Consider the following 15,383-nt stretch of genomic DNA (forward strand, 5'->3'; position numbering starts at 1 on the left):
TCACTGTCTAATTGTGCAGAACTCTGCTCAGATTCGTTTTGCCAGACCACCACAATAGACTAGGGTATATCAGGTCTTCTTTTGACTAAAGGATTTTTCAAAATATGGTTTCAAAAGTCATTTCAATTTAGATTTTCAAGTCAGAATTTGATATCGAGCTTCAATTCCAGGGATTGCATGTTTAAAGATACCTGGGACTTTGGTTTCGAATACATTAGTAGAGCAGTTTACATGTTATGGTAATACATATATACTTTCGTTATGGGGTATATTTGATGATTTATAATCATATGACAAGTTATGTAAGGCAAGTACCTCAGTATTAAATGATATAATATGAATAATGCTTCATCACGCGTCACCAGACCTTATGGAATTGGATTTTGCAACAAAAGCTGATAGAACTAAAAAATTTGAGAACTATCACACCTTCTTATATAGAATAAGAAAGGGGATCTGTTAAATGGTATCATATTTGATCTCAAGTTAGCAGCTTAAGTTACCTATTTGAATAAGTTTTTATCCAGTTTCACCATCCCAAGTCCTTGATACACTTGAAAAAGAGAAAAGGGTGCAATTTTTATTTTTGAATTCAAAGACAAAAAAAGCCATGGTGCAGAATTACGACCCAAAGCTGGAATGTGCCACTTTGTCTTTGACCCAGTGACCTACTGCTGTAGATGGATTAGGAGATTACTTACCTGGGCTGCTGTAGATATTTGGAGTAAATTATGCCAAGTGAACTATTAGAGCATGCATCATTTAAAGATTAACTGCCCAGCTAAAAGCTTGGACATGTGTATTTGAATGAAAGGGGTGTGTCTATCGTGTGCTCTGTAACCTTCAAATTTTGTAAGGATAATTATCTTCATTTTTGACCAGTAAATTTGGAGTACACTATTATAATATTATACAGATCGATCTAAATGAAATGTTTTAAAATAAAAGCTGTTCAAAATGTGTTTCATAAAGGTTAAAAAGTTTCTGACAATAAATGGCACTGATGGTATTGCATTCTCTTTCCAAAACAGAAACAAAAGAAAAAGAAGTCTTTGATTTTTGACTCCCCCCTTCCACGGAAAATGATGTTACATGCACTGTATAACATGACTTGATTTTTTTGGTCCCAATATGTGAATTATGTGTCTGAAGACAGTATTATCTCTTCATCAACAATGTCTGCCATAAGTGACACTGATAATGCGATACATCATTTCATATTTCACACTTATTCACTTCATGCTTCTTGTGATTGTAGTTTTTTTTTTTTTTTTTTTTTTTTTTTTTTTTGATTATGGTAACTTCAGAAAAATCTATATAAATTCACCCTGAATTTAGTTAGCCTGTTCAATAAAATACTCAAAACAGCTTTAACACTTTCCTGATTAAATATAGTTAAATCTTGGTATTTTAATTTTAATTAATATTTCATTATTTAAAACCATTCACATAACAGGATTAGACCTTGATCAGGGATTGCCTGTATAAGTCCTCTCCAAGAAGGTCAAGTTACAAATTTTAAAAAATAACAAAAAATTGAAAACATATAGACAAACCTTGATATCTCAAGCTAAGCAACACAAAATACAATGAGATATTTAAGTACCGGTATATTCAGGACAAGTTTTCTAAAGTGTAGTAATTATTTAAATATTTTAAAATATCATTAAAAGCAATATTTGTAGTTTTTATTGATTGTTGGAATACTATGAAATCACTATTTTTCATGGGGAGTTAATATTCGTTGTTTTCAAGGTATGAAGAGATGAACAAATTTATGTCCACCACGAAATGTAATCTTTCACATATATATTACTTCTCAACAATTCATCATCCACGAAATCAAATTCCCATGAACCAAATATTTTTAGCTCACCTGAGCCGAAGGCTCAAGTGAGCTTTTCTGATCATAATTTGTCCATTGTCTGAACTCGTTGTCCTCCTCATCGTTGTTGTTGCTGTGAACTTTTCACAATTTCATCTTCTTCTCCAGAACTACTGAGCCAGTTTGAACCAAACTTGGCACAGAGTATCCTTGGTGAAGGGCCACACCCTCTTCCAAGGGGAGATAATTACAAATTAGTGAAAAATTAATGGCATCTTTTAAAAATCTTCTTCTCAAGAACCACTGGGCCAGGAAAAATGAAACTCATGTGGAATCATCCTCAGGTAGTGTAGATTCAAATTTGTCCAGATCATGACCCCCGGGGGTAGGGTGGTGCCTCAATGGACGATCAAAGTTTTACATAGGAATATATAGCAAAAATCTTTAAAAATCTTCTTCTCAAGAACAGCAAAGCCATGATGAGTCATATTTATATGGAAGCATTTTCAAGTGGTGTAGATTCAAATTTGTCCAAATCATGACCCCCGGGGGTAGGATGGGTCCACAATGGAGGATGACAGTTTTACATAGGAATATATAGGGAAAGACTTTAAAAATCTTCTTTTCAAGAACAGCAAAGCCATGCGTATTCATATTTATGTGGAAGCATCCTTTGGTGGTGTAGATTCAAGTTTGTTCAAATCATGACCCCCTGGGGTAGGGTGGGGCCATAACGGAGATCAAAGTTTTACATAGGAGCATATAGAAACAAATTTTAAAAAAAACTTCTCAAGAACAGCAAAGCCATGATTGGTCATATTTATATGAAAGCATCCTCAGGTGGTGTAGATTCAAGTTTGTTCAAATCATGACCCCTGAGGGAAGGGTGGGGCCAGAATGGACGATCAAAGTTTTACATAGGTATATATAGAAAAAATTTTCTTAAGAACACCAAAGCCATGATTGGTTACTAACTATTCGTAAGTATCCTAAGGTAGTGTAGATTCATGTTTGGAAAAAATCATGACCCCCTGGGGATAGGGTGGGACCACAATTGATGATTAAAGTTATGCATATGAATACATAGGGAAAATTTTAAAAAATCTTCTTCTTAAGAACAGCAAAGCTATGATTGGTCAAACTTATATGGAAGCATCCTCAGATAATGTAGATTCAGATTTGTAGGAAAAAAAGTCACAGACAAAGAATTATGTAAGCATCTTTAGTTAGTGTAGATTCAATTTTGTTCAAATCATCCCTCCCCCCTCGCTTTTTAGGGGTAGGTCTGGACCACTTATGCATTAAAGCTTTTCAATACTGAACTGATTTTTGCTTTTTTTTTCCTAGCCACAGTGCTCAGGTGAGCGATGTGGCCCATGGGCCTCTTGTTTCCTCAAACCACAAAAATTTGACCCCCAAATAATATGTGATTTTACAGAAGTATTTCTTCACTTGCAGGATTTTCAAATTTATAAACATGTGATCTTTTTCTAGAACACCAAAAATAACAGTTTTGACATCAAATACAATTCTTATACCAGACTTTTAAAAATCCAATGTGACAATCCTAGCAAAATTATTACTTATGTACCATAATAAGAATTAATATTTTAAGATTGTCAGAAAAGTTCATTTTGATATTGTCAAAATTATTTATTTAATGAAGACTTCTTTAATGTAAAATATTTCAATATTTCAAAAATGTAAAATAAAAATATTTCAATCTTCCTGATCTGAATCCTTGAAGGTGAACATACTGATTATTCTGTTACCTGGCAGACTAGCCTTGTCTTAATCTTCAATGCTTCAGAAAACAAAATGTGGTGATTTTTTTTTTTATAATGAATGAAATCAGTTGAAGCTTGTGAGCATGCAAATCTGACACTGCTACATTGTAGTGAGAGTAGCATATTTATTTCAACATTGAGCATACTTTCTGAGTAATGAACTTGCTCAATTACTTTAATTTCTTCTTTTCCAGTTAATGCAGTGTTCAGGGCGATTAAAGATGCGAGCAACATCTAGTCGATCGAACAGTTACTCCATAGATGGTCTAATTTGTATTTGTCGTCCAATGCAAACTAATTCTATCATGGAAATCAAACTAGATGGCAGCATGTTCATCAGTCGTCATGATCTTGGCATGAAGTTCACATTTTGTGACCCAAGGTAGGACTTGTGTACTTGTAATATTGCTACATATATCCTCATAATAACCATTATTATGCAGAAGAATATAATAAAATTCATAAAGTATATATCACATTTAGAAAAGGGATTAGTGTTCAGTTTGGCTCCTTTTATTAAAGAATAAAAAATAAGAATCTATAAAAATGTTGGTATATTGGATAAGTTGTGTAGGGATGTACCGGTAATTTTTAAAAAGTTGAGAATCCTGTCATATAATCCATTCAAGCAACTCGTTCATATGCCTTGCAACCAAATTATGAAGATTACACAATGACAAGATAAACTATCTCAGTTGACAGTGATCAGATATGATACGTATCTTAGTCTTGTGTGAGTTTTTATTGCGGTCTTGGCACCTTTGGGTTATATTAATGAGTGCAAAAGACAGACGGACTAGGAACCTTTAAATTCCTAGTACGGAATCATTATTATCTGACATCAGTGTAAGAAATTGTTTTGCCTAGTTACAGAGGATAAAGAGATTTTGGTGTCTATTTCAGCTTCATATCGTTGATATTTTTTTCGGTGCCACTTTTTTGCATTTTAGTCCTGTTTACAATTTTCTGGACTCTTCTGACGTGTGTGTCTTCCTTTCTTTCATCTGAACGATTTTAAACAAAAAAGATGTTTTTGTTTATATGGTATCTTTTGCAGCAACCTTGGAAGGTTTCTGATTTCTGAATGTTAATTTTAACCCCAATGACCCCGGGTGAAGCTAGTACTTAGTTGATCTCTCAGCATCATGTGCTTTCACATTGTCTCTTGCATAAGCAATAGTCCTAGCATATACAAAGAGTACTATGTGTGGTGTTAAATGTCATTTTAGTACAACAGTGTTATTTTCTCTAAATGTATGGAACATATGATCCGGGTGCCAAAGAAATCTTGCCTCACTATTCATTTACATACATCATTATGGTAATAGTTGCTAAATGCTAGGCAGTTAATGGTTATTTTATCCTAAGTCGTGTTTTATTTTATTGTTTGTGTATCTACAATTTGAATAGATCATCTTCTGATATAATACTTAATAAGATACCCACAGATTTATGCTAGAAGCTGTTGAACACCACCCCTTCACTCCAGAGTTCACTGCTCCGGACAGATTTTAATATTCAGGGAATGCTTTCAGAATGATGAAGTTGTTTGGGTTCTTTGGATGTCTTTCCCTTCCTATCTCTCTTTCCCATCAGAATTAGTCTGATTTTATTTCAGTTTGTTAACCTTAAGACTAAGGATTCTCACTTAGGTGTAAACTAAAAGCTAGTTTATTAAAGGCTGTTACGAAATAATCTGTAACATTTTTATACAAGGCTCCATGAAATCTTCTTCACTCAAAATACAGATATAGGTCACTTGAATCAGTTGACCTCTTGCAATCCATTTTAGCTTACCTGGCCCAGAGTACACAGTGATTTTATACCATCACCTTGGGTCTATCATGGTTGGTGTTTTCAGCCATTGTAAACTCTGGAAAAATCTCTAAACTCACATACTTTCCACTTTTCATTTTGATCTGCTTGAAAAACAAAGCCATTGTAACTATAAATAGAACTTATGGATGAAAATAAGTTTTTTTGGTTAAAAAAAAAAAAAAAAAAAATCAGAAGTAAAAGGAGATAAGAAAAATTTGGGCCGGGTAAAAATAATCAGGATTATAAATCTAGCTATGAAGCAAATTTCAGTAAACTCTTTGAAGCAATTCTGGTTTTTGGGAGCCTCTTGTTGTCTGTAATCTTACATTGCATGTCACTTACAAACTCGAGAACATCTGAGATTGCACAACAATCATAGCTAAATTTAAGTACATATCAAACTTCAAGCAAAAGAGAATCAACAAGTCCCCTCACACCTCCAAGTTTGTCCGAAACCTCAAAAAATGTTACTGTCATTTAAAATCTTTGCATCTGCATATCGAAATGAATATTGTTTGCATGCTAATTCTAGTTGATGTGGCAAAAAGGGGGGTCTTTAGTTGGATATGATTATATGAAACTAATTTTTAGAATGAGATTTAAGTCTAAATAACTAATTATTCCATTGTCCTTACTTTCACCACTTTGAACTGATGGATTTCTACTGAGAGATTGTTCTAGTTATTTTCCAGTGACATTAATATCAACTTTAGTGGCCAAACTACTTTTTATAGCCTTGAACATTAATGTGATGTTTGTCAGTATTTTAAATCAGTACAATAATAACTAGAGAATGACATTATTATAAATGAAGACTCTCCCGAATGAATTGAAATGTTCTTTTTATTATTTAAATTCAGCTTCTATAAATCTTCTTTTTTTTCCCCCATGTATGACTCATAAGAAATATATTAATCATTTGTTTTTATTTTTTAGAAAATACAATTAAAATCTGGTAAAGTTGAGAAGAAAAAAAAATTGATTTTACATGTACAAGTAAATTATTAAGTGATATAATTGCTGTCCTAGCTTGGTTAATGCTGAGGATAGCAAGGAGTATAACTCTGTCAAGAAGCACATATTTTGCGTATTGTGTTCACAAGAAACAAAATTACATTGAATTCAGTATAAATTGAAAGCAAAACTAGAAAAAAATTTAAAAACTTACAAGGCTACATAAATTTAATTCTCTGGTTCTCAGTTCAATTTTCTCCAAAACAGATGCAGACAGGAGGCTTTTTTTTTATCATTTTATTGGCGATAAAGTAGATGAGGGAGGTATTTTTTTAATATCCGAATTTTCTATACAGTTAACTTAAAGATAAACATTCTTTGTTCATGATATACTTTCCATTTCTGATCAATAGGTTTGCATTATCCATTGCTTATCAACGTGTGAACATCGTAAACATTATCTTCAAGTGTATTTTTAAACGAAGTAGCCAAGTTCTCTTTGAAAATGGCTACCAGAAGTGATATTCGAGTACTAAACTACGTTTATTTTATTTTATTTTTTTATTTTATCAAAAATACAATAAAATTTGGAATTCTGCTACCTCAAAATGGATGCATGCGGGCCTGAGAACTGTAATTTCAATTTTATGTAGCCTAATATGTACAGTTTATAAAAAAAATAAAATAACAAAAAAGGACCTTAGAATAAGTTTTTCATGATGCGAGTGTTGTTCTCATTTTGACAGTTTGTATTTTGTCTGCACTTAAACTTATTTGAAGGTGTTAACTGACAATCAAGTTGTACATGTACTAATGTGTATCTACAAGCAAGTTAATTTCCAGAAATTTAGTTAAACCCGAAGATATCTAGTTTTAGTTTTTGTGGCATTCCACTTGATGTGTGACCACTGACCGATTGTTTCTGCCTGCCATTGGTTGTAATCCATTTGAAAATTGCACGTAGATTTTCATATCTTAACTAATTGATAAACTCAGTAAATTATTATATAGAAAATATTACAATGGAGAATTCTTTATTTTTAAAACTTTTTAAGGAAATTATTATACTAGCCTTGTGTACTTCAGGCTTCTGGACCCATTCCCAAGAATCGTGTAAATTTCCAATCAATAAATTTCTATGCAGTTTTTGGCATGTAAATTTAGTGCACATGCAATATTTTTCAAATTAGCTGAATAACAAACCTGTACATAAAAAGTAGCATGTTTGTCACTAAATTTGAATTATAAGCATTGACTCTATAAATTGTTTTGTTCATTGAAAAATGAATTTAAAAACGAACCCCACACTTTCTTTATGAAAGCCTTCAGCTTTCATAATGTGTGTTTGGATTTATAGATTCATTTGGTTCTCAATGAACAAAATAATTTATATATTCAATCCTTTAATGAAGAATTAAATTTTGTGCTCAAAGATCATGAAGAAAAAAACTGATGATAATGAAAAAAACTTGTATTATATCATCTTCGCTAGCCAAGGGATTCTGATACGCTACTCTCCTCATAAGCCCTTGGCATACGGTGTTAAAAAAAGTTGGGATTTTTTTCTCAAGTTGTGATTGGAGTTGATCGACATCGGTCGACCAATCAGCAATTGTTTTTTATAAATGACGATATTTGCGTTCGGGATATATCTTGACTCTTTAATATCGGTAATGTAAAACGCAAGTAAACAATGATCCATAAGATAACATGCAAAATATGTGATTAAGAATCTATACTGAAGATGTAGATTTGCATTTTTACATGTTTAAATAACAAATTAACATAACTCGATACCTTCTTGTTAATTATTCTTTAAAAAACAAAATTTTTTTAAATACGCTTTTTATTTCTGTCGATGACGCAATCTGTGCGTACCTGGTAAGAATCATGATCACGTGACAAAAACAATCCCGTCTTTTGTCAGCACCGTATGCCAAGGGTTTATGAGGAGAGTAGCGTATCAGAAACCCTTGGCTAGCAAAGATGGTATTATATTAATTTTCAATTTACATAGTAAGCCTCATTGTAATATCAATAACTATAAAAGCTAAGATATTTTTTTAGGATATAGTTTTTCATTATAATTATTGCTATATTAGAATTTTTGGTAAATCTCTGCCCTTCATATTTTACATGAATATTTGGTTGGTTGTAAAGACCATTGACCTTTTATAAAGTTTTTTTTTTTTTTTTGGACCTGATTGCCATATGTGTAGAAAAACAAAACCTGACACCTTTGTACATTTAAATAAATATATTTACTTTTTATGAACGGAGATGGCATAATTATATACTATATGTAGTCCAGATTTCATTGTAAAGAAATGAAGTTTTCTCTTTTTTTAATATTGTACCTTTTTGGACTAATGAACAAACTCATGTACAAGCATTGAATAAATGTTCCTCCTATTTCATGGTACATAAAAGATATTATAAATTGATATATTCCTTTTAAAATATTCAAAAGCTGTAGCAGATTATTTTCATCAAAAAATTGTGCAAATTGCAGCTTTCTGTATGCAGTTTTGTTATCAGAATGTTGGGGTGTTAGATTAAATTACTCATCTTTTCTGTGATCCTTTTGTATGCAGTTATACAAAAAAAGATAGGAAAAAATAACTTAAGGGTAAAAAAAGTGAAAATCAACTTAAAGTATGCATATTATTGCATTTGAAAAAAATTGAAAGTATTTGAAGGTTTTCTTTTATTTGAAATCTCAAGGCTTAAAATGTGGATAACTATATATTTATAATTTTTAAGTGAGATAAATTTACAGCATAATTTTACAGAACTGAACACTAGTTCTTCTATCAGTAATATCTTTATTACAACAGAATATCATATTTTTGGACTTTGAAAAATGTTACTTGAGGCTTCAGTGAAACTACTCTCAAAAATCACTCGTTCACTTGTTTTTGAGTTAGTAGTGAAATAAGAATAGCCGGAGGACACAAGACACCCATTTGTTTGAAATTCTAAATATTGCTGACAGTTCATGAATTGTAAGCATAGTGTAAGTAGCTGATACCCAACAAGACTCCAGTCTAGTGGTCCTCACATTTCAGCCATCAAGTATTTAAATTTTAGAGATTTATCATGTGGCTTGATAAAATCAATTGTATATCAAATAACTAATACATTTTAATCTGGCAACTTTAATGAGTGTCTCTGACAGTTATCCTACAAACTGTTGTCTGTGCTGTGATGTGTTACCAAGTCCACCCTCCTATTGTGTTGGATGGAGTGTTGAATGTACGGGATTTAGCCTGGGAGGAGCTGATTTTCATCTCAGCAGCATTTGCACAACTGTCATTTTTAGTATCAGTTGATTTAGACTAACTACATACTGACACATCTGACTCTCTGGATATTTTACAGGATTGCTACTTTGATTGGATATGATCCAGAGGAAGTGATAGGGAAGACAGCATATCAGTTTCATAATCCACTTGATGCTAAACTTGTGGGAGATTGTCACCAGAAATGCAAGTTAATTGTTTTTTGTTTGTTTTTAAAAGAATTATATAATAGTTTTTTTATTATTCCAAAATTTGCAACTGCATGATTAAGAAGTTTTTAAATTTTCCAAAATTTTGAAACTAAGTTCAAGATTTGAAGTTTTAGATGAGATTAGAAAGTATGAAGCCAAAATTTTTTTTAACCTTTTTCAAAAGTATCTGATATTATGTAATTTTCCAAGAAACCCATTATTTTTTAAAGGTTTTTTGAATTTTTAATTGAATAAGAAAAACTAAATTGTAAAGTATGTAGAGCAAAAGGATTTTATATAGTGTATATATCTAAAATCTGATTGGCTGAATATTTCTAAAGGAATTCAAGATGAAAGGAAAACTTTGCAGTCTGATTGGTTGTTCTTTAAAATTCTACTTATATATTATCATATTAATGTTATAACAACTTATATCATATGGTTTATGTATATTACTTTGCATTTGTAAATTTCCTTGCTGCTTTGAGGTAGAATTTGATTTTTTTTTTTTCAAAATGTTTATTTACTGGTACATATATTTTCAATATTATAATCAATATAATAGTTTTTTTTATAGGCTGATAGAATTTTTTCTTCTTTTGCAGTGATTGTAAAAGGAACTTCAGTAAGCAAATATTATCGTTTCATTGGAAAAAATTGTGAGTGGGTTTGGATGCAAACCAGAGCAACTATTATATACAATACAAGTAATGTACCACAGTACATTGTCTGCATGAATTACATTATCAGGTCAGTAGAATTCTTCATTTCAATCTTTCTTAAAGTTTTTTCAAAAGTTTTGGAAGATTTTTGTATTAAGGCACATGCCTTGTGCATGTTGTGTACATATTTTTACTTTTAAAAAAAATGTAATAGATAACATATTATTTAAGCAGTTGATGAGGAAAACCTATGTGCATAATTTTTTAACATCAAATTGAAGAAATTCATTTAAAAAAACCATTTAACTAATTACTTGTTTCTAAAATCATATAAGTGTAGACAATAATCTTAAAATTTTTCTGAAAGTAAAAGTTACCAAATATTTAATTTTAAATAAATTATAACATTTGTAATATTCATTACAGCGAAGAAGAAGGGGAGCAATTCCTCAGAATGCAGCAGGGTAACATTCTCCAGTGCCTGGATGGACGTCAAGCCATTGAGCCAGCCAAAGCTCTGAAGATGGATGACCACCACAGTGACATTGGATACTGGAGTGGAAATAGTCCGTACTCCAGTCATCATCCAAGTCCAGGCTCCACAGATGGACAGAGAGCAGAATCTCCGGAAACCATGCCATCTGGTAACGAGTTTCCAACAGGAGTTTTCCAGCAGGTCGTGAACACTATTGACTCAGAGTGCAGTCGTCCTGATGAAGTGATGAAAATATTAGAAGAGATCGAGAAAGAAGGACAGAAGCACTCAGCCAGCCAGATCTCATGTCCAAAATCATACAGTCCAAACCAAATGGACACATCGTCGAATCAGATTTCACAATATCAAAATCTTGTGGACAATAATTCTCAGCCAGTGAGAAATGACACCTTAAATAACTTTCAGACAACTTCAGAGTCTAGTGGATTTTGTGACAGCAGTACTGGAGTTCCAATCCAAGCTCTTCTCAATGTCCAGATTGCTGCCCTTAATTCCTCAGACTTTGTCCAAAATAATGCTGTATCAGAAGCATTGCCTCAGGAAATAACTGATTTCTGTATGCAATACTGTAATTCAGTAATGGATCAACACAGCCAACAAGTTCTTTCAGAACTTGGGCATAGTAATTTTGTGACAGACTTTGAACAATTTAGTAATGAAAGTGAAGTGAATGGTATCAACCGCTGTGGCATGAATTTGAATACTGCTGACACAATGAATGGACAGATACCTGTTTCAGACACTGGCACCATGCTGAAAATGCCACAGACTGTGACATCATCAGTGGCTTCAACACAATACCCACTACAAGTGGAGTCACACATCGCAATGCCAAGTACAACTGCTGCCTCCTACCAGTACCCTCTGTCAACTGAATCCTGGATAGCCTCTGCTCCGTCATATGTCTCTCATCAGTCCCCAATGTCATCTGCTTGTTCACCATTATCATCTGTTTGTTCTCCCATGTCTGCAACATCACCATACCCTTGCAGTCCCCATGTACCAGAAGTAGCTGGCTTTATGAACCCAGAAGTTACCACTGCACCTTCCAACATTCCTTTTACAAATTCCAACTTGTTATCAACTCCAGCTAATGGCATGGTGTCCCCAAACTCTTACATGGTTCAACCTTTGCCGTCTCTTGGGAACACCAACAGACAGAACTCTCCGACGACTCAAAGACATACAAGGGATTCAAATATGACTGAGCTAGAAAAAGTGCTCCGTGGTTGTTCCACAAATGCAAGTATTTTTACAACCAAAAACAATGATAAGGAATCCCAGAATTCTACACTATTGCAAAAGATGCTTACAGGTCAGTTAACAGGGGAGTCTTATCGTGCAATGGAGAGGCAACGGAAGAAGTCCCTTAATTATCAGTCATCATAGAGTAATCATCTTTGTTTGTTAACTTGGACTTTTGTGTGGGTTAATTCATGTGTTCAGTGACATTCTTAAGTCATCATTTAAATACTTAAGTTATCTGTAACATTGTTTTTGAAAAAATAATAATTGTGGAGCTACATTTTCTTGCAGAAAATTTTGAAAATAGGGAGGTCTACTTTTATTTTTGAGAGAATGTTGCCTTCATTTAAGAAAGAGATTGAAAGAATCCTTTATTTATTGCAGAGTTTTTGTGTGCACTTTTTAAACTGGTTCAGTTTGTTTGTTTTTAGATTTTCATTACAGAATTTTTTTATGTAAAGGATGGTAATGAATTTGACACAAGTTTAAGCACTTGCAGTTAATTCTGTATGTGCTCTCATTTCAATAGGATTCATTATATCTTAACACCGTTTGTGCAATGCTATGAAAACCCTTAAAATAATGATAAATGAATCTTAAATATAAAGATGCTGCTAATTTATGATTTGGCCGATTAGTCCAAGGTTGTTTGCACTAAATTTTGGTTTTTAGGATAAGTGTACAAACAATATTTACCGGTAACTTAATTTGTCTATAGAACAGATTTGCTTTGCAATGTCAGGTATTACTAAACTGTAACTAAAAGAGAGTAATGTTGATATTGATGGCTTTGTAGCTGATCGTGCACTGTAAATAATGCTCATTATTGACATTCCTACTTTTTGTGGTCTCCTCTGTCCTGCTTTAGAGGTTTTGCCTTTACACAATGTGTGTTGATGATCTCAGTTCTCATGTTATGATTTTATAGTCCTTTTCTTTCTTTTTTTTTTTTCTTTTTAGATCTGTCTATACAGCTTTCACTCGAAACAATTCCAATATATTTTTATATGGAATAAAAAAAAGTTGAACACTATGTGTCCCGGAAACCTTAATTAGCATGTAAAACTACATGTATATGACTTGTATAATCAGCCTGTGATTTTTGTTCCATAGCTTTTATGGCACAAATTAAATTGTTGATCTATTTGTTATTGTCAAAATTTATATAATCACATAGCATATTGGATCAGACATATATATATATATTTTTCATTTATTCTAAATAGACTAATCATTTACATGTATATTCATTGTCCATAGTTATTCACTTGTGAAACCTATCTTTATATTTATCATAATGTTTATTCATGTTACAATAAAAGTAACTTTTGTAGAGTTGATAAACACTTAGAGTATATTTTAGATTCCACTGGGGATTAATGAAGAAAAAATTGACACACACAAAATTTTATGTACAGCCAGGGAAAAAAATAACTGTTCCTTATGACATACTAACCATCATTGTATCTTTTATAGTAGACAAAAAGCAATGTTTTGGGGGTGGTTTTGAATTTTTGAAGCTAGTTTGTATGTTTTAAGGGTATTAATTCAGGTTATTGCAGTGTTCAAAACAATTGAAATGTGATGATAAGTAGATTATTTATACAGGAAATGATATGGTTGGAACTCCTAAATGTTCATTTGATAGAACAGTTGATGCCTATAAGAAAGGCATCCCAGTCATATTTTTAGAGGGGTGGGGGTTGAGTAATAAAAAACATAAGGGACAATATACATTTTCAAGCAGGAGTTCTGGGATTTGTTTGGGGCTGTGCTGTTGTTTTGTTATCAATTTTAGCCACAATTAATAACTTTGTTTGCTGATGCCACTCAGTTGAAGCTGCTTTACAACATTTTGTTCCAAGACCACCATGCTGTTTTTGTTATTGTGTAATGGAGATATATATGATGCAATATTTTATTTACATGTTTCATATTTATCATGTATATTTTTACACATTATAATCTGACATGTTTATTCATATGCAAACACTCTTCAAAAAAGACTGTATTTTTAAACTCGCAGTGTATTATTTTTGTAATCCATTCAGTACATATAGATCATATATATATATTTCCATTTATAGATCACCAGTAGATAAGCACAATAAATCCAACATGCTCTAAGGATTTTGATGATATTAAAAAATGAGCATTCTCTAAGGGTTTTGATGGTTTAATAAAGACCATGTTTCTTTTGTAGGTTTTCTTTTAATCTTGAAAAAAAAGGATAAACGTACATCTGGGTTTTTCTCAATCCTGAATTAATTTTTCATAATCATTGTGGCATATGAGATAAATTTTGTAAACAAGGCATATGTGCCATAATTCCTCTATCCTAGTGTACTGATGGTTGGAAATTCCACATAACCATCTGAAAATTCAGTCAAATTGCCTGTTACTGTTTAAATTATATTTCTCTGTTTTATATTTAGGTTTACACTTTTTTTTCAATTCATTAACATGAACATGCTTGCTTCAGGCCACTGATATGCAAGAAATTAAAAATGTGTATTGCCTTGTTTTTGGTTCAGTGTGTTGACTTTAGTAATGTGCACAGTCTCCATAATTTTTGTATTAATGCTATACTGGTATTGGTTGTATTAAGAGTGATGATTTTTGGTATGAAATATCTCGCAGATCAGATTTCAGATTTAATAGTTTTGAATGCAAAACTTTTGCACCTACCTGATAGATTCCCTGGGAAAACACTGACTGAAAAAAAAAGATGTGTTGAACCAAAAAAATCTTAATTTCTTAGACAAATCTGGGTTTTCCAGATACATATAGGGACCTATCAAAACCATGTGAGTTTGGGACATCTTTTGCTATGTTGTTTTAATGCCTCCATATAGGGTCTGGTATTGGTTGTATCTTCATGGTTAGTGCTTTGTTTCATACTCTCAACCTTTTCGTTGCTCAAGCTAGCATATTTTGAATTATTTATGACAATCAGTTGGTGACTCCTGCTATTAATATGCTTTTCTAATTTTCATAGGCATTATTATATACATACACATATTCTAAAATGTTCTAACTTGTTTTATGGTCATTTACCTAGACATATTGTGATTATTTTTGTGATTAAAATTACAGAATTATA

General features: G+C 32.1%; 1 protein-coding gene across 2 annotated transcripts in view; it reads left to right on the forward strand.

Annotated features, from left to right (window-relative positions):
• LOC133182044 (protein trachealess-like) overlaps positions 1-15,383 on the forward strand; it is a 47,093-nt gene extending 31,710 nt beyond the window's left edge. For both annotated transcript variants that reach the window (XM_061316751.1, XM_061316752.1), the window contains 4 exons: positions 3,807-3,994; positions 9,766-9,872; positions 10,483-10,627; positions 10,966-15,383. In XM_061316751.1, coding sequence (XP_061172735.1) covers positions 3,807-3,994; positions 9,766-9,872; positions 10,483-10,627; positions 10,966-12,424 — 1,899 coding nt within the window. In that variant the 3' untranslated portion in view covers positions 12,425-15,383. The remainder of the gene's footprint in view (positions 1-3,806; positions 3,995-9,765; positions 9,873-10,482; positions 10,628-10,965) is intronic.

This window comes from Saccostrea echinata, unplaced genomic scaffold (assembly GCF_033153115.1).
Source record: "Saccostrea echinata isolate AGI-Se365-2 ecotype Australia unplaced genomic scaffold, CSIRO_AGI_Sech_v1 ptg000009l, whole genome shotgun sequence".
Lineage (NCBI taxonomy): Eukaryota > Metazoa > Mollusca > Bivalvia > Ostreida > Ostreidae > Saccostrea > Saccostrea echinata.